The 25,544-nt window shown below is 39.6% G+C and overlaps 1 protein-coding gene and 1 non-coding gene across 4 annotated transcripts; both read right to left on the reverse strand.

Annotated features, from left to right (window-relative positions):
• Positions 1-872: 872 nt before the first annotated feature.
• Positions 873-25,186, reverse strand: LOC107803008 (cation-chloride cotransporter 1). 3 transcript variants are annotated; one of them, XM_016626604.2, is made up of 13 exons: positions 24,701-25,186; positions 22,472-22,625; positions 21,938-22,016; positions 20,548-20,639; positions 19,827-19,941; positions 19,573-19,673; positions 19,396-19,457; positions 18,871-19,098; positions 14,328-14,442; positions 13,939-14,133; positions 12,554-12,954; positions 10,770-10,931; positions 873-2,146 (listed from the first exon to the last, which is right to left on the reverse strand). In XM_016626604.2, exons 3-13 carry the CDS (start codon positions 22,013-22,015, stop codon positions 1,068-1,070), a joined length of 2,628 nt encoding a protein of 875 aa, XP_016482090.2. In that variant the 5' UTR covers position 22,016; positions 22,472-22,625; positions 24,701-25,186; the 3' UTR covers positions 873-1,067. The 3 variants fall into 3 exon arrangements, with proteins under 3 accessions (XP_016482090.2, XP_016482089.2, XP_075090265.1); XM_016626603.2 differs by having other exon boundaries at positions 22,479-22,625; positions 24,701-25,173; XM_075234164.1 differs by having other exon boundaries at positions 21,926-22,016; positions 22,479-22,625; positions 24,701-24,979.
• LOC142172328 (U6 spliceosomal RNA) lies at positions 4,886-4,988 on the reverse strand. Its single transcript, XR_012701691.1, has one exon. It is a non-coding gene; the product is annotated as a U6 spliceosomal RNA (small nuclear RNA).
• Positions 25,187-25,544: the final 358 nt, after the last annotated feature.

The raw sequence follows: 25,544 nt of genomic DNA on the forward strand, positions 1-25,544 counted from the left end.
AGGCCTATCGGATCCGTTTTTGGAACCCTTTTAATTTGTGTTATTTGATAAATCTCTAAAGAATTATAAATATTAACAATTTTCATAAGTTTCGATATAAGTCTCGAAAAAATAACGATAAGGCATCTAAATAAAATTCCTTCATTTGTTAAGCTAACTAAATGAGAAATTATTTATTATTTTTAAAAAATCTTAAATTATATTTTATAACTCAAACAAATTATCTAATAATATGTATGCAAATTTTAAAATTTGTGTATTCATTAATGTAGGTACACGCGCAAAGCGCGTACCCAAAGACTAGTTAATAATAATAAGGAAAAGGTCCAAATTAGCCGTTATGCTTGAAAGTCTAGCTCAACCGTCTCCCCTCCGTTAAGTGACTAAGGGCATTTTCGGGCCGCATTGCTTAGCCAAACTTCTAATGAAGGGTAAAATTAGACCTTTTCGCAAAAATACAGGGACAAATTTAGATCCTTTTCTCTTTTTTTATTTATTTATTTACATTTATTTAAATTAATTTTAAGCAAAATAGATTGAACTTTGTCCAACAATTATCATTATTTTGAGCATCGCAACTGAAATACCCCGTAAAAAAGGCAAAATGAGAGTTGCAAAGCACCTTAATAAAATCTGTCCAAAAGGTAAATAAGTCATGGACTGCAAGACAATAGACAACTATGCTAGATTGAGGCAAGATATGATTAAATTTAAGCAAGAATTGCAAGCTAGCTGATAGTCATCATAGAACAACGTACTTTAATCATCTTGAGATTCATCATAGAACAACGTACTTTAATCATCTTGAGATTCATCAGATAGCAAAATTTTCTATCTCAACGTATTCTAAAAGACTAATCATCAGCTTGAGATTCATCAATAACAAAATTTTCTTTCTTCAAATATCCTGTTAATAAGAATCAATGATTACAAAAACTATATTGTACACCCACCTCGAGGAGAAAAAAGAAGGAAAAAAAAGGAAGAAAAGGTAACGAATTGAATTGAAACTATTGAAATAAAGCAACAAATAGAGGGGAGGTAAAAGGGAAGATTAACAGAACCAACTATGTAAACAAAGTGACAACATCTCTACGATATCCACGAACTATCAAGAGCCTAGGTACATTTTCAACCAACAGGTCCATGTATTCCATGTAGAAGAATGCTGGATGATTGGCAGGAGGAGGAGGTAGACTTACAAACACAACTGCAGCCATCCTCGAGTATTTTAGAATTGTCGAATTCAGCTTCAAAGTGGTGTAGAGGAATTTCTCGACTTGTTGCTCGTTGACAACCACTGGCTTTCCATCAGCCATCAAAGGACTCTTGTCCCTCTGCGCTCTCTCTTTCATCTCTCCCAGATAACTAGCTATTCTGCACTGAGCAGCACTAAATGCTTCAATGGATTCTTGCTGCTCCCCTTGGCCTTCCCATGACTTCATGGAAATGACAATCACTTCAGCTTGCATCCGGAGATCATAAAGAAACTTTTTTACATCAGCCTTGAGTCCCTCTGCATCAGAATCTTCCTCGGCAATGCAGAATACCTGAATCTTACAGCCCTCAAAGCTCTCTTTTGTGAGAAGCAGTTGAGAGAGCAGCAGCATAAGACCACCATCTCTCACTATCCAGTATAAATCAATGGTACCATACTGTCTTTGATACTCATTAGGCCATTCATCGAGACCCTTTACAATAACTACTGCCTTGTTTGCAACAATGCAGTCATTTATTATTCCAACAAAGGTAGCAGGAATTTCAGTTAAATTTTCACGCCGCCATATCTCAGGGTACCGCATAACAATTATGTTTGGCTTGAGATTCCCAAGGCCCATAGTCTGAACAATGCCTCTAAAGCCCTCTGACATGTTGGGAGCAACAACTATTTCTGCTACACCTTCACATTGCTTGTAATCGATATACGTGCTTAGCTGCCTGCAAGCTGTCTTGGCATCCTCAGCACGTTCATGATAGTCTCCATCTATAATAGAAATAAAGATGGACATTCCTCTTCCTTTTTTCTTCATACAGTTGGCAAAGTCTGCAAGCTTAGGATGGCAAGGTACATTTTCTGGAAGCTTGCCCCACGGACGACAAAATATGAGAGGGATAGGGTACCAATTTTTGGGATGTACCTGACTTGCTGCATGTACAATTGGATGTTTATTGCAGGTCATTTTGGAGGTCTACAGCCAATATATAAGATCACAGTATAACCTTTTCATTCTTCAGAAAATCGAAGTTATTGCCAAGCCAAGAATAAAGATGCAAATTCTAAAGGATGATGGTTCTACTATATGATGCCTAGTGAACAGGAGAAAACATATAATCCTGTGTTTCTCTGTGCTTCAAATTATTACTTATTTTACTAATGCTTATATTGCAATGAAATAAGCAAATTATACTTCAAGTTTCATATTTCCATTACACCCATCCTTTGCAGCAATAGGATTACAAACTATTTACACGGTTACAGATAATTTGCTAAAAGATAACTCAATTAGATCCATTTAAAAATAGAAACTTCTCTTAAGTTTGATCTCATGATTACACAAAAATATAATTCATGATGCCAAAAACAATTACCGAAAATCCTACTAGGACCAACCAAATAACTAAATTGAACTTTTTGATTGAGCTAGAAATTAACTGGAGTGCGCTCCACTAATTAGCTAAATAAAATTTGTATGACCACCAAACAAGTTTCAGTTAGCTTCGAAAACTTCCAGAATAATTCTCATCACCTCCAAACAAGATTTGTCATCCACGTTTGAAATAGAACAAGAGGAGTCAGAATTATAACTCAAATTCAGCAGCTTCAACTTTCTGTATCTTCTCTTTGTTTTTCTTATCCAATTCGTACGGTTAATTTACCAGAAATTTAGCCGGGGTAACAAAGCCAATAGAATGGATAAGTTAACTTTTAATAGGTATAAGAATCTTTAAGGACCCATTTGAATTCCAACATCAAAAAAAGATAATCCTCGCATAAAACTCAAATTGTTAATACAACATTCAGTTACCATCTTCCTTTCCTACACAAATTCTCCCACAATGTATGTACTATTTCATGTGTAGAATGTGAATTAAGATTATTTCTACCTGGATAAAAGTACCTAATATGGAAAAATGCCCTCAAAGTTAAAGAAATTGGCTTAATTTAAAGAAACATGCCTTGCTATAAACAAATAAAAATTAAAATTTTCTTTATAATAAAAACAAAAACATAATTATATTATATAGGAGGAATTCGTATAGAAAGAATACCTAAGAACTTTGATTTAAAATGAAAGTTTATTCAAATGAAATTTGCACATCTATACTAATTAGTAAAGCTAATTCTTGACTTTGGTATCACAATCCTTTTAAGGTAAAAACAAGAAGTGGGGCTAAGGAGTACATTGTCGAAAATAAATGTAAGAGAAAATTTTGAGACAATCCCTAGGAGTGTTTGATATCGCGAAAAATGCTTTGCGACGAAAATGGTTTCCTTGACGAAATCATTTTCCCCATGTTTGATTATTTCGAATTGTTGAAAATGTTAACTGCAAGGAAACTATTTTCCACCAAAAGAGTAATTTTCTTGATGAAATCATTTTTCCATAGTTGGTTTCTTGGATTGTGGAATATGCTATCTCCAAAAAAATTATTTTTACCAAAAGGGTATTCCTCGTTGAAATTCTTTTGTCACGTTTGGTTACCTTGAATAGTTGAAAATGTTATCTCCAAAGAAATTTTCCATCGAAAAAAAAAAAAAAAAATAACTTTCATTGCTTATGGGGGGACATGATTTTCCTTATAAGTGTCACAACTTTTATTTGATACTACTCATTTCAACCAAAACTTAAACATTGTAGTCACTTGGTAATATTCAAAACATCACGAAAGCACTATTATCATACCACTATCCAGAAGCAGAGAAGATAATGGTCAATGTGGGACATATATGGGAGGATGTGAGGATGTATTCTGCAGTGTGTTCGACACGTCCAGGGTCAGAATCCACGTGAATAGTGGGGGAAGAATTTCAGCATCGACGGTGGTTGAAGGCGGAGAACGAGGGTACAGAGTTTGCATGTACCCAAAGTTTTGCACAATGGTTATATAGGAGAAGAGGGCCGACGGAGATAGGGAGGACAAGATGAAAGGAAGAGGGGAGAAGGTGGTGGTAGAAGGAAAAAGGAGCGGGGAAAGAGTTGGGAAGAGGCGAGAGGGAGAAATGGGGCTAGAGTGATGTTACCGCTGGATACCATGGCAGCAGTGTCAATTACGACTAATGGGAAGGCAGTTGACATAGAGGAATTCTATTTTGCTAGGATCCTCAGAATACTACTGACAACCAGAGTCGACACAACATGACACCAGTACCGTATCGAATTTGATCAACATTCGACAGGCACTTTGAGAAATTCCACGTCTCCCTGAATGGTCGTGGGCAATCCTCCTCCTTATTCTTCTTGTTTCCAGTAAACCCGCAAGAAACTCCACAGATTGACTTCCTTGGAACTCACAAAGAAACTCCACAAATTGACATGGAGGAAGCTAACGTAGAGGGCTGGGCTTCCTCCTGCTTCTTCTTCTTTCCTTTGAACTCATAAGAAACTCCCCAGATTGACAGGGATGAAACTGCCATATGGGGATGCTATGTAAGGAAAACTTTCCTGCCAGGCTAGTCTTTCCGGTTCCTCCTCCTCCTCCTCCTCCCAGAGGAACCCACAGATAGACAAGGATGTGTGAAGTTGCCGTCAAATTCAGACGACGAAGAGTGAATGTGCCAAAGTTAGGAATTATCTGCATTATACTAATGGAGATAGAAATGATGCAGTTGGAAGGAGAGTGCCGGAATATGAGAAGTTCTCAGCAAGCGGAGATGCTGGAGATTATCTTTACTGGACCATTTTCAACTTGTGCTTGTCATTCTTGTGCAGCGGTCATGTTAATCGTCTTTGTATCGTTCCAATTTTATCAGAAGTCTCCTAAGGGATTACAAGGGATTATCTTTTTGTAGGATAAGCGAAAGATGGATATTATAGAGTTCAAAATAGGAATGAATTCCATTGCATCACGATTTAGGAATACAAGAAGCAGCATATTGAGTGGGGTTTGGAGGAGTATATGTGCGAACGGAAAGGATCAATGACAGTTCTAAAAAGACTGAGAGGTTCTTAATAGAATATGGCGGTAATCTGATACGATAAGGTTCCTGAAGGATAAGAAAGCAGCTTATACTAGGAAAACGCAGAAGTTTTCTGTATTCATTAGCAATTATCAACTTGTCAATATCCTTTGACAGATATAATACTCACATGGTCCAAGGAGGATGACTGCAAAAATCAAAATTCACATTGTCCAAGAGGGAGGAATAAAGACCCAAATCGAAACTAGATAAATTTATAATCTCAACTACATGGGAGGAATTGAAATAAGACATGCTTCAAACGCCCTTGCCTAGACTTGCATCCGACCACTTGCCATAATGTTACCAAAGCAGATTGAGAAGTATCCGGACACCAATCAGATTTAAAAGAAATGTGGTTAAGAGCAACAAACTTCGGTAAAAGAGTGAGGCAACATAAAAATGAAATCTTTCTGAATGAATATGGCAGTCAACCATCTGATGCACTTTTAAATGTCTATGAAAGGCACTGACATACAAACTGTTACGCGGCGCCTTCCTGATGTTCTTTGGAAGGGCGACGTAAGGCTAAGCAACCGATGTCAGTGCGGTTGCTATGCGCCAACTGAGGTCCTCGCCGTACGCTAGACTAGATTGTCAGTGCCGTACGGGAAAACCAATGTCGTGTTCAATTAGGCAGCGGAAAATGAGCAACTGATGATGAAAGCTGATGATTGTATTGATGATGATGATGAAAGCTATTACAAGATGCTATGCGGTGTCGGGGGGGAGAGACACCAGTACAGAGAATTGTTTGAATGCTTGAATGTTTGAATGCTTTGGTCCCCCTTAATAATGCTTAAAAAAAATAAACCAAAGTTACATGAGTTGACCTAAGAAAGCTGTAGAAGCACACTGAAAATGAATGAAGTAAAACTACTCTATAATTACAATGAAAAGGACTTAGTCTTCTATGGAAGCAAGTCCAATGGCAGCAACTTTGTCTGGAGCAGCAGGGTCTGCGCGCGCATTGCTGTGGGCGCGCGCGGCACTATTTGGATCTGCCAGCGGCGGGGCGCTGGTGCTTGGCATTGGGTCTGCGCGCAGGGCACAGTCTGGGTGTGCGGCGCTGATGGCAACATGATGATTGGGGCGCGCGGCATTGTCGGTGCGCGCGGCACTGATGGCATTGGCCAGCCGCTGGGCGCTGGCATTGATTATCGGTGGGGCGACAGAGGCGCATGCTCGCTTGTCACTTGGCGCTGCCGAGACCACGGGGCCGACCGTGGCGCTAGGCGTTGGGAGGCTTGCCGGGACGCCACGGGGCGCGTCCAAGGGGTCATGGGTCGATGATGGAAAGCAGCCCATGACATTCTCCCCCACCTGAGTTGGCGACGTCCTCGGAGCCTTACCTGCAGGATGATGATGATTGGTCAGGCTCTTGACGGCTGGGAGGTCTGTTCCCCTCGGTGCTATGAGATGTCTTTCTGAATGATCTTCCATGCATTTCTGAACCGGCCTGAGGCGGCTGACATGGAAGACTGGATGGATTTTCCACCAGGCTGGTGTGTTCAGCTGGTATGTGGATTTCCCGATGCGCCTTTCAATGGAGAAAGGCCCGATGAAGTTTGGCAATAGGCGAGGATCTTGGGTCCTCTTTGCAAACAAGTTTCGCCTCGGGGTTCTTACCATCACTTTGTCCCCTGCTTGATGTTGGGCAAAGTGAAGGTTCTGTTCGGCATGCCTCGTTGCCCTGTCTTGGGCATTGACAAGATAGCTCCGCACTACCTTCAAAGTTTGTTCCCATTCTGTGGAGAAACTGGCAGCTCGATGATGTGATGGCATGGTTGGTGCATTCACATTATGTGGGAGAAGCGGTTGCTGTCCGGTAACAATTTCAAAAGCGCTTTTGTTTGTATGGGCGCACTTTTGAGAATTGAAACACAGCTGAGCAGCATCCAGAAGCTTCACCCAATGAGTTTGTGACCCGGTAGCAAATTGGCGGAGATATTCCTCCAGCATGTCATTGAACCGGTCTGTTTGATCATGTGTTTGCTGATGATGATGATGATTTGAGTTGTAACTCAATTTGGATCCGAGGCAACTGAAGAGTTGGGTCCAAAACTTGCTAGTGAAGCGTGGGTCGCAGTCACTGATGATGTTGTTGGGCATACCCCAATGTTTGACAACATGGGAGAAGAAGAGTCGAGCTGTTGCTTCTGCCGACATGTTCTGCGGGGCTGCGATGAAGGTGGCATACTTGGAAAACAAGTCTACTACCACCATGATGGTTGCATGATTTCCGACCTTGGGTAACCCTGTGATGAAGTTCAGGGAAATGCTTTCCCAGGGTCTCTGTGGGACTGGTAGCGGCTCCAAGAGTCCCGCTTTTGCTGGGTGATCCGACTTGGCCTTTGGGAATGCTTGGCCAGTCTTCGCACAATGAGGGGCGCCATGAGCTGTTGGGCCCCGATGATGTGATGCCTGTTTGATGATGTTGAGGGCAGCCGGAACTGTGGGTTCAGGTCTGTTGGTTCCCTCCTTAAACTGCATGGCCGTGATGTTTCCAGCGGCCATCTTCTTGGATATGCATGGTATGGTGTGGGGTTTGGCCCCTTTGTCTCCCATCATTAGGAGCATGTTGGCATATGGTACCGGGATGGTGTTGGTCTGCCTGAGGAATTCCAATCCTACTATCAGTTCGAAGTCATCGATGATAGCTATGCGTAGGTCGAATATTCCCTTGTATGGGCCAAGCTGGATTGGCGCTTCTTTGGCTATTCCACTCACTTGCTGAGATGGAGAGTTGATAGCCTTGACGCGACCCTTGCATTTTTGCACTGCAAGACCGAGGCGTTGCACCTGAGTTGAGGCCAGGTAGTTGTGGCTAGCACCCGTGTCTATCAATGCCCGAATGGGTCGGCCGTTAACTTTCATGTCAACGAACATTAGGGTCCTCTTTTGTGATGTGGGAGGCCTTTCGTCCGCCTTTCCTTTCCCTTTCTTGTCGATTGGGAATGCCTTCTTCTTGGGGTTGCCAGTGCTGGTTCCCGCCAAGGTATCATGAATGGAGCCGACAAATGCGTTGAAGGCACCTACTGGGTCGGTGCTGTCTGAGTCGTCGGCATCTGTGTTGTCATCGTCAACAGTTTGTTGAGCATTGACTTGTATGTTGGGGCATTGATTGTTCCAATGTTCCCCACCGCAATGACGGCATTCTGATGGGGGATTTCTCCCCTGATGGTTGTTGACTGATGCAGTAGTGTTACTGCTTGAGGTAGGAGTCTTGGATTTGGATGCACCTCGATCTCCTCCGTTTCTGTTGGGGCCACCATTGCTAGGTTGGCTCCCGTTGTATCCCCCTCGGACAGGCAGCTGGGTCCTATCCTTCTGAGTTTCCAACTGATAATCCCCAAGGCACTCAGCAGCTTGAATGGCCTTGGGTAGGGTGTCTACCCGTTGTCTTTGCAGTTCCATACGAGCATGAGGTTTCAAACCTTCTATGAATGCGAACAGTTTGTCTTTGTCCCCCATATCCCGTATGTTTAGCATGAGTGCGGAAAATTCACGCACGTAGTCCCGCACCGACCTGGTGTGGCGGAGTTCACGCAACTTTCTCCGTGCATTGTATTCCACATTTTCGGGGAAGAACTGCAGGCGTATGGCGGCCTTCAGTTCTGCCCATGTCTGGAGAGTATCTTCACCGGCCCTGATGGCTTCGTATTTGACTCGCCACCAGAGTTTTGCATCGCCTTGAAGATACATGGCAGCAGTTGCTACCTTTTTGGATTCTTCCAAATGTCCAATGGCATCGAAGTATTGTTCGATGTCGAAGATGAAGTTTTCCACTTCTTTAGCATCCCGGGCTCCGTTGTATGGCTTGGGCTCCGGAATTTTGAGCTTTTGTGGAATGGGGCCAATGTTCATGGCACCCCTGATGTGATTTTCGCCCCCTTTGAGCAGGCTTTGTAGTGCAGCATTGACAACATTGAGCTGGCCTGTCAAGTTGTCTATGGTTTGCTGCATGACTGTCAGTCTGTCTGCCTCTAGTTCCCGATGGGCTAAATCCTCGGCACGCTCCTGTTGGAGGTCCTCGAATTTGCCATGAATGTTGGTTGCCTCGACGGCAGCCGTTTGTCGGTCTTCCTCAGAGTCTTGACTGATGTTTGCAATGTCATTTTCGGCCTGCCGCATTCTGCGGTCCAGGTCGTCCAACCTTTGCACTAGGTTGGTTTTTAGATCAGGCAACGTATCCACGATGGGCCGTAATGCGTCAACCGTCTCTTCTAGGGTCGTGAGCCGATCCCCATGATTCACCATGGTCAGAAATGGTGATGATGATGCCAATGAGTTCCCTCGTCCGATGTCGAGCCTAGGCTCTGATACCAACTGTTACGCGGCGCCTTCCTGATGTTCTTTGGAAGGGCGACGTAAGGCTAAGCAACCGATGTCAGTGCGGTTGCTATGCGCCAACTGAGGTCCTCGCCGTACGCTAGACTAGATTGTCAGTGCCGTACGGGAAAACCAATGTCGTGTTCAATTAGGCAGCGGAAAATGAGCAACTGATGATGAAAGCTGATGATTGTATTGATGATGATGATGAAAGCTATTACAAGATGCTATGCGGTGTCGGGGGGGAGAGACACCAGTACAGAGAATTGTTTGAATGCTTGAATGTTTGAATGCTTTGGTCCCCCTTAATAATGCTTAAAAAAAATAAACCAAAGTTACATGAGTTGACCTAAGAAAGCTGTAGAAGCACACTGAAAATGAATGAAGTAAAACTACTCTATAATTACAATGAAAAGGACTTAGTCTTCTATGGAAGCAAGTCCAATGGCAGCAACTTTGTCTGGAGCAGCAGGGTCTGCGCGCGCATTGCTGTGGGCGCGCGCGGCACTATTTGGATCTGCCAGCGGCGGGGCGCTGGTGCTTGGCATTGGGTCTGCGCGCAGGGCACAGTCTGGGTGTGCGGCGCTGATGGCAACATGATGATTGGGGCGCGCGGCATTGTCGGTGCGCGCGGCACTGATGGCATTGGCCAGCCGCTGGGCGCTGGCATTGATTATCGGTGGGGCGACAGAGGCGCATGCTCGCTTGTCACTTGGCGCTGCCGAGACCACGGGGCCGACCGTGGCGCTAGGCGTTGGGAGGCTTGCCGGGACGCCACGGGGCGCGTCCAAGGGGTCATGGGTCGATGATGGAAAGCAGCCCATGACATCAAGTGTTGCAGAACAGTAAGTAAGGTTAATGGTGTAAGAAACAACAACAACAACAACGACGACGACGACCCAGTAAAAGAAATTACTGGTGTAAGAAACAAATGAACTATAATAAGAAATTAATACCTTCTTCAATTGTAATAACCAAAAGAAAAGCAACAGAAGATCCAAAAAAGAAAAAGAAAAATATGTTTGCACATAGACAAATGCTAGATAAATCAGCAGTCACAATTGAAGAAACTGTGATCCTGCAAAGGCAATCCCAAATTGTATTTCTCTCTCTCAACATTTAAACAATTATAGAATACACATAAGAGGAGCAATCAGATGTTTTAAGACAAGGAACGGACAGTACAAAAGGTCTGATTTATGTTGTTTGCCAAGAAATGTAAATGAATAAACAAATACATAAATAGACAAATACATACCTCCCAAAGATCGTAAACTACGAAGAGCAAGCTGAAAATATGCACTCTTGAAACCATCACCCCAGTCTCCTGCTTTCCCCTTGATACTCACATAATAATAGATGAGGCTTGCTAAGGCTAGTGATACCACAGTGAATGCCCAAGAAATCAAAAACATGATCACTGAAAAGGAACAGCAGAAAGAGAACATCAATTACTCTGAAATGCAGGAAGAGATCAAATGATTGAAAAACTTAGAGTCTATTAAGGTTAGGTAAATAATATGGTTTGCACCCTTGCTTAGCCAAGACTCTGAGTAGATCACAGAAAGTGCTACATAGGATAGAACCTTGTGCATAGTACTTTTACCATAGTCTTGCTATTTTCTATTGTTTGTTTTTTGGGCGGGGGAGGGAGTGGTCTAAAATGCGACTCCCTAGGGCCAGGATGAGATGATAAAGATTGGACTCATTAGCAGTGCTGAATCATTACCACTATTCAGGCAACGAAAGAGGCCATCCTACATCTGGACATCAGTACTTTCATAAACCAAAATTCTCACTCTTCCAAATATTAGAGAAAAAAATTTACTATTTAATGTGATTGTCTACACTGGAAAGGAATCCTAGAAAAGAAAAAAGAACAAGCCTCAGCAAACAGTACTAATGGCACGTTTGGTTATAGTCACCTATCCCATTGCCAACTTATGTAATAAAGATGTCATAGAATTAGCCAAGCAAGATTGGCATGTCGAAACATAAAAAACAACCAGGAGCACATTTCCACAAGGTAAATCCTTCTTTTGTTTCTGGTAATCTTTTTAAACCTTTATTTCTTCTTCTCTTGAACTGATTTCTTTTTAGATTAAGCAAAAAGTTGAGTACATATTTTGCAAATCTTATATTGTCAAATAGATGGGGAGCCTTGGCGTAACTGGTAAAGTTGTTGCCACGTGACCAGGAGGTCACGGGTTCGAGCCGTGGAAACAGCCTCTTGCAAAAATGTAGGGTAAGGTTGCGTACAATAGACCCTTGTGGTCCGGCACTTCCCCGGACCCCGCGCATAGCAGGAGCTTAGTGCACCGGGCTGCCCTTTTTTTTTTTTATATTGCCAAATAATTGTAATTCATTCTTAGTTATCTTCTTATTTTTTTTAATTGTAGTTTCTATGAAAACGCAATAAAAATCAAAGAGAATACATTCAACCTATCAAATTAAAATTGGTAACAAAAGCCTAAAGTAGCTGAATATTGTCAAGTCCCATTGTGGTTGAGGGAATGGGTTGTAGTCTTTTTATATGATATTGGACAATCCTTCCATCATCAGCTAGCTTTTGGGGTTGGGTAGGCCCAAGGTCCATTTCTTCACAATGTATCGGAACCAGACCCATTGATCCCTGTTGTTGTGTTTCTCAATGTTGGACCCCATGTTATGTTATTCATGCTCCAATTGTTCAATCTTGGGTTGAGTTAGGCCAAGATCCATTTCTTCACAAATATAAAATCAGACTAACGAAAAACTACCCGGGAAAATATTACCAAATTCTGTCAGAAATAAGCTAAAGAATTTGTGGCACGTATTGGGAGATGCAATATATTGATAATTAAAGGTCCTCAAGTCAAACTACGGAAGTTTTAAACTCCTCGACACTCACTAATCTGTAACGGTTGCACCAAGATGATGGTTTTCTTGGCAATATGAAGTGAATATTATGATGAACATAGAAAATTTTTTTATTACCAGCCGTATCAACCAAAACAGAGAGATAAAACCAGTTGTCCAACAGCAAAAAGCAGAAGAAAATACCTATACAAAGTAATGCTCCAACAAGAGAGAAACTCCAGTGGTGGAATTTCCACCGAGGTCGCCAGCTGGGAGCATCCAACAGATCTAGAAGGAAGCAGGATAAGTTCACACCAGCATAGCATAGGAGGTAAAACATTGTTATAGTTGGTGAAATAAGATCCAGATTCCCAATTACAACACATCCAATACAGATGAAGGCAGTGAAGAAAGTAGCCACATGAGGCTCACTTCCATCTACCACTTTAAAATAGTTGAGAACTGGTAGAATATCATCATTTGCAATCGCAGCAAGGAGACGTGGTGCACCAGTCAAGCTTTGAAGGGCTGCCCCCAATGTTGAAAGGATGATACCGATATAAACAATTGCTGGAAATGGCCAAGCAATTGTAGCAGTCAACAACCTGCACGAAAACATTAGCCAGGCACTGTAAATAGATTATGAAATACCATTTAATACAATGAAATAATCTCTTTCATACAAATTTATTGGCTTGTGGGTCAAATACAAGTCATTAAACAAAGATATGAAGTAATTTTTTTTTTTTTTGGGGGGGGGGGGGAGGGGGGTTGAGGAGTAATTACCATGTTTGAAGTAAGTACCCAAAATGGAGTTGACTTGTGCCATTTAATTAACTTTTCTCATGATAATAATTGATAAAAAGGAGGAAAAGAACTATCCTCAACATCAAAACGAACAAGACCAATACAACAAATTCTTGCAATAACATGGCATATCTATTGATGAGTTATCACAGATTGACCTTAGAACTAGGCACCACAAGGAAAAGGAACGCTGGTCCATCCCAAACTCGCAATATGTTGGATTCAAGGAAGGAGAGGGGGGAAGACTGGTAGACTTTATCTATTCTTCCCTTTGGTAATATTAAAAGGGAAGTAAAAGAGATTTTTCTTCTCCTTCTCCCCAGTTTTTGGAAAGTTGAAGATAAATTCAGGAGGGTTACACCCTTCCACTTTTACTTCCACTCCTCTTTCACTTCCTAAACAAATGGACACATTTATCCTTCCTCATTTGCTTTCCCACCTCGAACCTTACCTCTACAACCCCACCCACAAAAAAAACAGAGTATAACACCAAATACAGAGAAGTATAGGTCTTAATGAATCACATCCAGATCCAGCCATGTAACTGAAATTTGAAATAAATAAAGAGCGTTCTTCATTATTCCACAGAATCAACTTTCCGAAAAGGAAATCTTGAGAGTTGGTATTCTTGATCTTCCGCTACATACAATTTGTTGACCCACTTCACCACCACCTACTCAAAATTTGGGAAGTAATTGTGTACATCAACATACTTGAGTCTAAATTTACAAAGCATGCCACTCAGACCACTGTATTTCATTTAGCATGTAATTTAGATGTACCTGTCAGTCAGAAGCTTATCTCGAGTTGCAACGGACCCAAAGAATAGCACTGAAACTAGATATAAACCGCTAGTTGTCAAAGTTGCTGCTAATGTACCAACAGGAATCGAACGTTGAGTATCCTTTAGTGACGCTGAACGGTTTGAACCTGCCATGATTCCAGTCACAGCTGGAAAAAAGAGACCTACCAACGTACTTACATGGAGAAACAAACAAATGTTAAGACCCAATTTAACACACTTTGAACTTATGCATCACGAAGTAAAAGGCAGAAAGAAGAATGGACTTATTACTGGCAAAAGTATCATGCATAATGAAAAAATATCATGCATAATAAACAAGCACGCATGAGAAAGAGAGAGAAGCAAGCAAATATTTGCATGTCTTACTTGAAATTCCAGTATATTTTTCCATTAGGATCTGGAATTCCAGCATTGTTAGTCCTCTGATAAGCAGGACCCCAGTTCTCCTTGAAAGATTCCGAACTCAACCCCGTGATTCCAACTGTATCATGCATAGCAACACAAAGTAATGAGCCCGCCATTATATATTCAAACAAAGAGAATTTATGTTTAAATATAAATCAGGATAAAGTTTCATGAGCAGTTTGCATACTAGGATGGAAGCTATAGCCTATACCTCTGCTTCCTCTTAAAATGATCATGAAGTAAAGCATAGAGAACTTTTAAATTTTGTCTAACTCTCAGAAACTTATGACAATAGTACCACCCCATAAAGCAAATAAAGAAATTAGCAAATGAAGATCCAGGCCTTCATTTTAGAAAGTCCAGTTCCTCCATTCCCTTTGCATGTCCTTGTTTTTATCTAGTTACTCCACTTGGAAAGGAGCACTACATGCTTTCGCAATTGAACAGGAAATCTGCCTCAATTTGAACAATTAGTTGGGACATACTCAAATGTGTGCAAAATTGTAACCAGGATATACAAGAAAGCAAATGTAATATCTTGCCGCACGCGTGCTTTAAGTATCGTTGAGGCAACGTTTTGAACTCCGAGGATGAGATATTAAGTAACTGCTAGAAAAATAATCTTTTTTTTTTCTTTCTTTTGGTTTCTTACAAGAAAAAAAATGATATGTACCTTTTTTCTAACTTGGAAGATAATGGCACGATAAATGTGCTCTTCTAAGATTAGATTGACAATAAGAATTTGGTAAATTATGTTCTTGAACTTTTTACTTTTTCAAACATGCATAAAGAGTGAGTGAGGTGCATGAAGTAGCAGTAATAAATAAATAATAACAACAACAACAATAACAATAGCAACAACAATAACAATAAAGATAACGATAATAATAATAATAATAATAATAATAATAATGAAAAATAAGTTTAGTTAATGGCCAAATTGCAAAAGGAACCTTAGTATTACTTTACTTAGTGTGAAGGACTTCTAGAAACCCTAAGTCTAGTTGCCTTAACTAGTTAGAACAAGGGGAACATTCAAACCAGGAACCTCACATTAGATTCTCACTAAGTTGCTTCGACACGGCAGTTTAGGTACCACACCCGTATCGACACAACACTAGTATGGGTTTGGGTATTTTACTTTGACCACGACGGACAGAAAAATACCAGACGAAATACAATTTGATTCCCCAAATCAGAACCAAAACTAGGGTAAATTTGAAGAAAATAGCATACTTTATCTAGGAAATCAATCCTTTACTTATCTAAAACTTGAGAATAAAAATGAAATCCACACTTTACAAGCTATACGTAAGTATTCCACAAAATTTCTCATAATTTAGAGATATTTTTCTTTTTTTGAATTATTTTTATTCGGATCCCCGCACCCGTATCCGTCCTAGGATCCATATCCCCGAATCTTAGAATTTACATCTTGAAGGATCCGACCTCTAGATCCGCACCGGTGTCTGAGCAACTTAGGATTCTCATCATATACTTCACTGCCCACCTTAGCTCCACTCACTAGATAATTCATTGCCCACTTAGCTAACTCGGCCTACTCTTTAGCTCTTAAAGCATTCAAATTTGCTGAGAAAACCACAAATAATTTCTTCAGATTTTTGTTAGAAGCAAGTTGTGAGATCGAGTATTAACAATGTTAACGATCTACAATGAGTAGTAACTTTCCTGTATTTGGCGTTTTCCAGTAACTAGCATCATTTTACTAAAGTGTGCATGTTTATATAAACAAAAATGAGATTTCAAATTATCAAGTATGATCAAGATAACGCCCAAGTCCATTATGGCTCTACCGCAACGTTACATGTGCGGGCACAGGTAAATGCTTGTGTTGACATGTTTTTGGCTTCAGCATATGAATTGGAAGCTACATTGAAACTATACTTAGATATAATGCATATTCTAATTTATTCAATTTATTTGGGAAAGAATGATTTAACTATTACACAATGTTGTAAGATAAATTATTTGAGATCCTTCACATTAAACTTCAGAACAGAGCAATGGGCTGCATAAATTATTTGTTCTGGGAGGATAATTGGTCGGGAAATGACTGTCCAATGGTGATGTTCCCTGATCTACATGGTTTGAGTCTACAACAGGGGGCCAATTTACAGGAGGTTTGGTCCACACACGGATGGAATCCAACTTTCAGAAGATTACTTCAAGATTGGGAAATACCAAGGATAACAGAATTTTTTAGTACTTTAGAACAGAGCAATGGGCTTCATGAGGGAGAAGATACACTTAGATGGCAAAGCCATTGTAGTGGCAACTATACAGTTAGCTCAGCTTACAAAGATCTAAACCAGGTAGGATCTCAGCTCACATTTATGCCCTGGAAACATATCTTGAAAGTCAAGGTGCCATACAAGGTGGCCTGTTTCACTTGGTTAGTAGCAAGAGAAGCTGTTTTGACTCAGGATAATCTCATAAGGGGGGGATTCCAACTCTGTTCAAAATGCTACTTGTATGGGCAGGAAGCAGAGATAATCAACCATCTGTTTTTACATTGTAGAATTACTAGCCAGGCTAGCCAGCTATGGGACTTATTCATTAATCTCAGAGGAATCAGATGGGTAATGCCTGGAAGAACCTCTGATGTGTTGACATGCTGGAACAAAGGAGGAAACTGTACCATGAACAAAGACAGATGGAAAATTGTCCCAGCAAGCATTTGGTGGACAATATGGAAGGAGAGGAATTCAAGATGTTTTGAAGATAGAAGCAGCCCTTTACAGAAAATCAAGATGAATTGTATACTTCTTTTCAGTTTTTGGTGTAAATCTGAATCCATAGAGGATCCGAGGCAACTCTAGATGTGTTAGATTCCTTGTAAGAAGAACAAGGACCTTTGGTCTTTGGTTTTTTTTTCTCTTTCTCGTCTAATGAACTGATGTTACCTTCTCATTTTGGCTTCCAGCACAATCTTTGTGCTGATGATTTATATATACATGTTACCATTTTTTGGAAAAAAAAATTGAGATTCTTCTATGAGTTTCGAGATATTACGCTTTTCTGTTAAACTATAAGCTTAAGATGAGAAAGTAAATTTTCGGAGAAAGCTCAAAAGATTCGAGTTGATATCGTCTCCTCATAAGGCGTCATCACATAACGTTACACTCGTGGCAGCATTAGTTTTTTTTTTTTTTGTAAGATAAAAGTATTTATTAAGCTGGTAAAAGGTACAATGTGACAGCATTAGATTAGGAGCCAGATTTAGATTGTGCAAGTACTACTGGCTAACAAGGGTGGTATCAAACTCCCTAAAATAATGTACACACGATGCGCATGGATACCTAATTAATCAGGTTGAATTCAAACCTCTGTAACAGCATTCATGGTGAGCATGGTTTTCAGATTCCGGTAATCTTGTGTGTGTGTGTGTGTGTGGGTGTGTGTAGATTGACGATATTAAGATAATATATGCATATACTCGCAATAAATTTAGATAAGAGATGAGCAGTATATACACAACATCAGACAGCAGTTTGTTTACAGATATAGAAGATTATATTCGTACTTAATCTCATATAAAGATGATAGCATATGATTTATTTTATAAACTTCGTGTCCCAACAATTATGGATTTTATCTATTCACTGGGTTAGTGGACTCACCACTCACTTATCATCTTACAGAGTTAAAGGTAGATCTGGTAGCTTAGGAGTAGCAGCTACCATTCCAGCCTGTTGGTCAACCCATTGTTCCATCATGGGTGCTTAGCTACAGTTTATTTAATGATGCTTTTGACAATTTTCAGTTGTAAGAGTTGAGAACTCATAGTCAGCTTCATGAACTCTGTATTAGCATTTTGGTTGTGTTTAGTTGAACTACAGATCTTGTCAGATTATGGATGATATAGGACTTATGGGTTATTTCTAGTTATATAAAGTGTGATTTATTCAGTTTTCTGCCTATTCTATGCATGTATCTAGTTACAGTAAGAAGCTCAGATATAGCTGGTTCGCTTGGTGGACAGACCCACCAAGTGCCAGTCAAGACTCCTGTTTTGCAGTTGTGGCAGCATAGTGACCTCTTTAATCAGGACAACGATATACATTATTCAAAGCAAAGAAGCACGTCCTACGAGTAGTATACATCAAACCTAACTGTAAATTTAGAATGTCCTAAACGAAGGACGAAGGAAGTTAAATACATCAAGGAAATAGTAATGGCCACCATGAAGCGATATAAAATGCTGAAAATTGCAGATGTTGACTTATCAAATTCAGATTGACTATTACAGACCAGCTTAGCAATAGCAATAAGCCTCCACTCTTCTCAAGGGCCAGAACCATATGAATTGGTTGACAGCTTTCTACTAAGAAAGAGTGACAAGGGAAAACCGCACACCATCAAGCAAGCATTTTTTCTTATATATATTTTAATTTTAAGTGTGTAACATACTATGTCTAAGCAGCAGAACACTTTGCAAAGCTTTCAAAAAAATTAAAGAAAAGAAGGCATAGACAACATAAACCTGCGGGACGATCATGCCTTGCCAAAAGGATGCCAGAGAATATGCAGATCAATGAGAATACAACAGGTACAAGGAATGCCGGTGCGACACGATTAATCATTTTTACACCACCAAAAACTATGAAGCAGAGAAGAATAGTCACGACAATTCCATAAATTTGCAGATCGTGCAAACTTGGCCTTGTAATGGGCTCTGCAATAGCTGTACCATTAACTTTTGTGACAGTTTCTGCATATATGACAGTAAAATTCAGCAATACAAGTAAGCTGACAAAATAGTGTATTACCTAGTAAAGAATCAACCAAAAAGTACTCATTGAATGTATGAAGCATAATGAAAAAGGAAGAGAGCAGATGATCATCAAACATTCAAGCTTGCCAATACAAGGAGACCCAAAATAGAATTACTCCTATCAAAGAAGCCAAGATCCAAGGAGCACTCATAGCGAAAACATGATCTGCAGTCTTCTTGAAATACTAAATTCTAAACAATAAATCGAGTGTGACAATCTCACTCAAGAAATACCTTTAAAAATACCAGCAGCTGGTACAGCATTTAAGAAGGTTTCCACAGCTCCCAATACATACCTAGAAGACAGGCATGTCACAGCCAGAGGGCATCAGCTCAAACTGTTATATATAGTGTTAAAAGCATTGTAACCTCATTTGCTAGTATCAAATGATGAAAGCGATGTATACTCACATTGCTCCAGCAACTGCATTTCCCAGGAAAAAACACAGCCCAATGCTAACACCAACTTCTGGACCCAAAGCACGACCAATGAGATAGTAAGGTCCTCCACCCTAATTTAGAGAAAACAAATCAAGGACATTATTGACCATCTAAGTTACTGGGAAATAAAGAAAGTGCATGTGTCTAATCCAGGAAAGCAAAATAGAGAAGCTATCTCCTTTATCTTCATTTACATTCTATCTAACGATCAAATTCCTCTTCACCTTCATGGCACCATTGGTAGCAATAGCACTTAATGATATTGTGGTCAGGAAAGTACAAGATCCACAGAAAGCAACCAGCAACAACGACTCACCAATCCCAGCCATACCAACAATCCTACAGAGTAGAAGGAAACAGAGCAAATATATCACAGCATGTCAAATGGAAAAGAATATCATGTGACTAACACAAATAGATCAATTGATCAACACTCCCACCCAGTCATCAGCACTCCCACCCAGTGCATCTTCCCCTTTCCTCCTTTTATACTCCTTCCTCCTATATTCATAGATCTTTTATCTTCCTCCTTTCTTAGATTACCCTACCTAAGAAGTGCTGTATCAGGAGAATGCCAGAGATAGAAGGAAGATCAGCTCACCTTGAGTATCTCACAGAACCATTGTGAAATATCAATACCAAAACATACTTCTGACGTGAGTAGATCACTTAATAATACTATAGGAATCATTCTGCTTTATAATTTACCCGCTCAACATAACAATTAGTGTGGGGTACTTATAAAACCCAGGAGTTACAAACAGAATGCCAAAGTATTGGAAATGAAAGGAAGTTATTCACATCCAGAATGTTGACCACAGTCTTTAAAATACAAGTTTAAGGAGCCGAGACTTGATCACCTTTTGATAGCTAAAGTATTATAAGACTTGACCACAAAACAATTCCCAAGAGAACACGTAATAGATTGGATATGATGCAACTTACCAAGAAAATCTAATATAATAGATGATTCCCATAATATTTTGCAAGCATGGCACGAAGACTCCCATCAATGTCCCAGACTTGACAGCAGTAGGCTTCAACAATATTCACAAAAAAGAGACTATTAAAAAAGCATTCAAAGCTTCATTGATCAACCCATCGTTACAGAATTAAATTCAGTACGACATGCAAGCTGCAAGTTATGATCTATGTCTAAACATTTCAAATCTGAAAAGTGCATGTTCTGATGAATGCACAAGTGAAGGTCCATAATTGTGAGAATTTAATAATAAAACAAGAGAAGAAGTAGGAGAAACCAAACAGGTAATTGGAGAAGTGTAATACAATATCCACCAGACACTCTTCCATGCTGATCAGAAATAAAACTCAGTAGACAAACTTCAAAAAATGAAGTTGGAAAAGAATGGGGGGAATGAAGGGGAGAGAGGACAGCCCTGAACTGTTGATATTTGTATTTCAGGTAGCCAGTTAAGAATACATGAACACTCACTCTACCACATATTGGATAATTAATAACACAACTACTCAATTAGATTTATCTTTTATCTTGCATGTAGCTTATGTGTAAAACTGAGATAGTGAGTAAAGCAAATTCATTAACACCAATAAATCCAACAAAGATTTTACTGAGGATCTCTCATGCTTTAACCTTTTGAATATTCTGTTTATACTCTATCTACTTTTGTCACAATTAGGAATGGTGTAAGAGGGTGAAGCTTAGTTTAAAAGTAAATATGAACGTCCAATGAAGATTTATCAAGAATATTAGTCAACAATATATTGACTTACTATGCATTTACTTTAAACTAAGCTTTTCTACACTTTTGTCTTCTTATAACCTTCAGTCTACCCTTTAGCCACCTTCTTGCCCACTGTTCACCGTTTATTCAAAGATCCAAAAAAAAAATATTTAACCACACCCCATTGGCCTCCCCCAAAAGAGACCGAGGAAGGCATAAAGAGGATAACCAAAATAAGGAATGATTCTCCAAAGAAAGGTTAAACCCATGAGAGAATCTCCACTGATAGCACGTTCTGTGTTTGGATTAAAAGAAAAGAGAATGATATTTCCCTCTTTTGGTTAGGAGGTACAAGTTAGAGAGGATAAAAATGGAGTATGCCACCCATCCATGTCAACTTTTTCAGTCTCACAAGAAATGAACAGAAAGGTGCACGTCTTTTACTTCTCTTCCAGCTGTACAAAAACCACCGTAGATAGGTTAAATAATTAATTTATGGAAATAGAGTAATACGGTTTCCTCCCCCTTTCTCTTCAGTCTCCCCCTCTGTTAAACCAAACCATATTGTTAATGGGGCATGACATGAAACTTTTAAGGAAACAGAACGGATGATTAAGAACCTATCACAGTACCCTGGGCCGCTCAAGGGTGATAGATACATCCCCACCATCTCTTGGACTAGGTGGCGCTTGAATTTGATCCCCTGTCATGCTGAAATAGCAAGATTGATTAGAACCATAATACTATTCATGCATCAAAAACTGAAAAGGAAAGTTGAAGTTCAAGATGATCAATTTTGATAACACAAAAATGATCAGTCTATAAGGACATGTGTCAAGTCTTACACAATTAGACATCAACCCCAAGCCAAAAAATACCCCACAGAAAAGCTCTAGTACTTCCAATGTTGTTCACAGTACTACTGTTTTTAGGCAGTTCTTAAGGGGAAAAGGTGAGTGAGTGAGTGTGTGTGCGTGAGAGAGAGTGTATGTGTGTGTGTGTGTGCGTGAGAGAGAGAGAAGAATGAAATCAAAGCTAAACCAACCAATCAACCACAACTCAATCTGGAACAAGTTGGTGTCGTGTTCATTAATTTATTTAATCGACAAGATAGAAGGTTTGTAGGCAAGAAGTAAATAAAATGAAAAGGACCACAGAATGTTTACCTCTTACCTCTTGAGACCCAGAATATTTACAAGAGAATCAAAGCCAAAGAGTTCCAGTTTGGATTCTTTCTGAGGACCGTTGACGCTGTGATTTGGCATTGAACCTTCTATTTCTTCGGAAGCCACATCTGGCTGCATACTCACTTTCACTTTCCTGATAAATTGGGATAAATCAGAATAATGCATAAAATTATAATATAAGAGACAAAATTTCTTTAAAGCATGAACTGAAAACAAAATCCTTAAAAAAGAATGTTGGACATTCCAATAAATCCAACTTTGAGTTACTAAGTGTTGAAATGTGTGGTCATCTCCTCCAAAAGTTTAAATTGTTAAAAAGAGCACATTTTTGTTTACTTAATTATTCTCTTCAACACGCCCCTGATTCTTTTTCATGGCCAAGCACGTCGAAACTCCCTTTGATAATGAATGGCTGGTGAGACTTGAACCCAAGACCATTTAAAAGCTTAAGCTGCTCTAGAGAGCACACTATTATTTACTTAATTATAAGAATTCTGAGTACGAAAAATCGGACAGAAAAGGTCGACAGCTTAATTTCAGTAACTCACCCACAAGAGATGCGTAAATCCACAATATCTATTAATTGTAAAGATTTTGAGAGACCGAAAAGTAAGCATCTCATTTGGGAAAGAAATAAAAGTTTAAATGTTTCCCCATTTACTAACCAAAAAAAAGTGGTAAGGACTAAGAAACACTCATTCATCCAATAGGCTTAAAAAGCACTACTCAGACAAACAGATTTCGCTCAGCAGGAGACAAAATCTTTTTTCCTGGAGAGTCCAACATCTCTATAAAACCATGTAGTCTCCCCGACATGATAAAGCATCATCTACCAGTTTCAGTATGGAGAGAACTTTAAGCCTCGGGAAGTCCACTCTAAAAATTTAGCAAAAGAAAACCATGTAGTCTCCCCGACATGATAAAGCATCATCTACCAGTTTCAGTATGGAGAGAACTTTAAGCCTCGGGAAGTCCACTCTAAAAATTTAGCAAAAGAAAACCATGTAGTCTCCCCGACATCCCCCCCCCCCCAAAAAAAACCCACAAAAAATGGAGACAACTTACAGCACCATATATCCCTTTTTTCCAGCAAAAGTGCATAACCATGACACGCACTTCGAAGCTTCACTTTTATCCGCCACAAAATGCTTCCAAGATCCCTACACTTTCTCCTTCTCAAACTAAATTCTCACAATTTCTCCTTCTCAAACTAAATTCTCACAATTTCTCCTTTACCAAACCCAGTTTCTCAAAATTTGTTGAACAATCGCCCAATCTTTAGACGTCTCATAATTCATACTCAATAAGTTTGCCAGCATCCTGTACAGTTCCTTTTACATGACTCTTCCAATTATCTCTATATATAAATAGAAAGGCTTCTCAGGACTCGACATCTACCATGAAGAACAAGCTTAATTATCAAACTTTCGTCAACTTTTGAAGCCTCAATGAAATTCCTCATAGCATTGAAGGTATTCTCTAGACTCGAATGCCTACTTCTACTTAATATCTTCGCTCGACATTCATCCTGAAATGACATTCAAATCATAAACCTTCCAAGGCAGCTTACACGTTTTCTTTGAACTGTGACATGTCAAATTATATTTATTCCCTCAATTCAAACAAGAAAATTAGCATAACAAATAAAAGAACAACTTAAGCTCAAAGCTACACCAAGAAATAAGCCTACATCAAAAGTTGTCCCGTTTCCCTAAGTTCCATTTTCTGTAACCCATTTCCCTAAGTTCCTTTTTCTGTCAACCCTCTAGCGGATACCATTTCCTTGTAGATCACACAGACCCTCATGTGAGAAACTATTAACCTCAAGGAAGTGGCCCAACAGTCTGAAGAGTTAGATTAAAAACCTGGAACGAGGTTCCAAAACCCATCAAAAGCCACACGAGGTGAATTCTTTTCATTTACCTAAACCTCAGTAGGCAGAATTATCTGGTACTAATGTAGACGGAATGCAGCCGGTACCCAATTGATTAGTCAAGATACTTAGTCTAGACGCGCACAAACTAACATCATCACAGAAATTATCTGAAAAAACTATATTTTACTACAAAATCAATAGAACCCCGGAGCTAACAAGTACATAATGGATTTGTAATACAAATGTAAGCTGATCCGAACACCATGATTAACAACCTATGTTTGAGACAATAAATTTACTTAAAATCTGAGAGAGAAAAGACAGAGTAGTACTTGAGATCTTGTCTAGAGGATCGAGGATCAATGGAGGACATCTCCAAAACGGCCCGATCATTATCGTGCGCCACCACCGGACTGTACTTTCGTCCACCCCTACTACTACCTGGTGCGAACTCATTCTCATCCGCGCCCTCAATTTCTCCTCCACCGTCCATTTCCTCCTTATCACGATTTGAATGCATGGAATTCGCACAATGTGAAATGCAAGATGCCCCCAATTGCACGAAATTTAAATGAAATGATTCAGATCTGATTCAACATAGAAAGAGATCTGACAATTCAAATATTGAATATTAGTATTTGTATTGAAGATGACAGATAAGGCGGGCGGATTTCTTTGAACAGAGAAAGGGGAAGGGGAAAAAAGTGTGTTTAGTTTCCTTAATGGAGCAGTAGCTATTTTTTAACAGAGTTTGGTAATGTTAATTAACACGCAAATTGGAAAACGCGTGCGATGTGCGCCTCAAGGACCCAAACCTCGCCTCACCCGGCACCTGGTTAAGAGGTGTTATTACTATGCTTTTTGTAATTTTAAATTTAAGAAAATGATCTTTTTAGATCTATTATGTATAAAATATAAATTTTTTATGTGTAAAAGTAAATTTCTTATATATAAAAAAAAGATTATAAAACTAAAATTAAGTTTATAAAGAGCTAAAAAAATCAATTGACCCCCTCTATTTTGGAAGGCATGAGGATTTTTGTTCTTTTTTGTTTTTTTGTTTGGATGGTGAAACTTAAAACTGTCATGAATAATGAAATTTTGAGCCAAAAATTCTATGATGTCGAAATAAAGGAAAATAAAGTATTCACCCTATAGCCAATGAAATGTTGACGT

The sequence above is a fragment of the Nicotiana tabacum genome, chromosome 17, assembly GCF_000715075.1.
Source record: "Nicotiana tabacum cultivar K326 chromosome 17, ASM71507v2, whole genome shotgun sequence".
NCBI lineage: Eukaryota > Viridiplantae > Streptophyta > Magnoliopsida > Solanales > Solanaceae > Nicotiana > Nicotiana tabacum.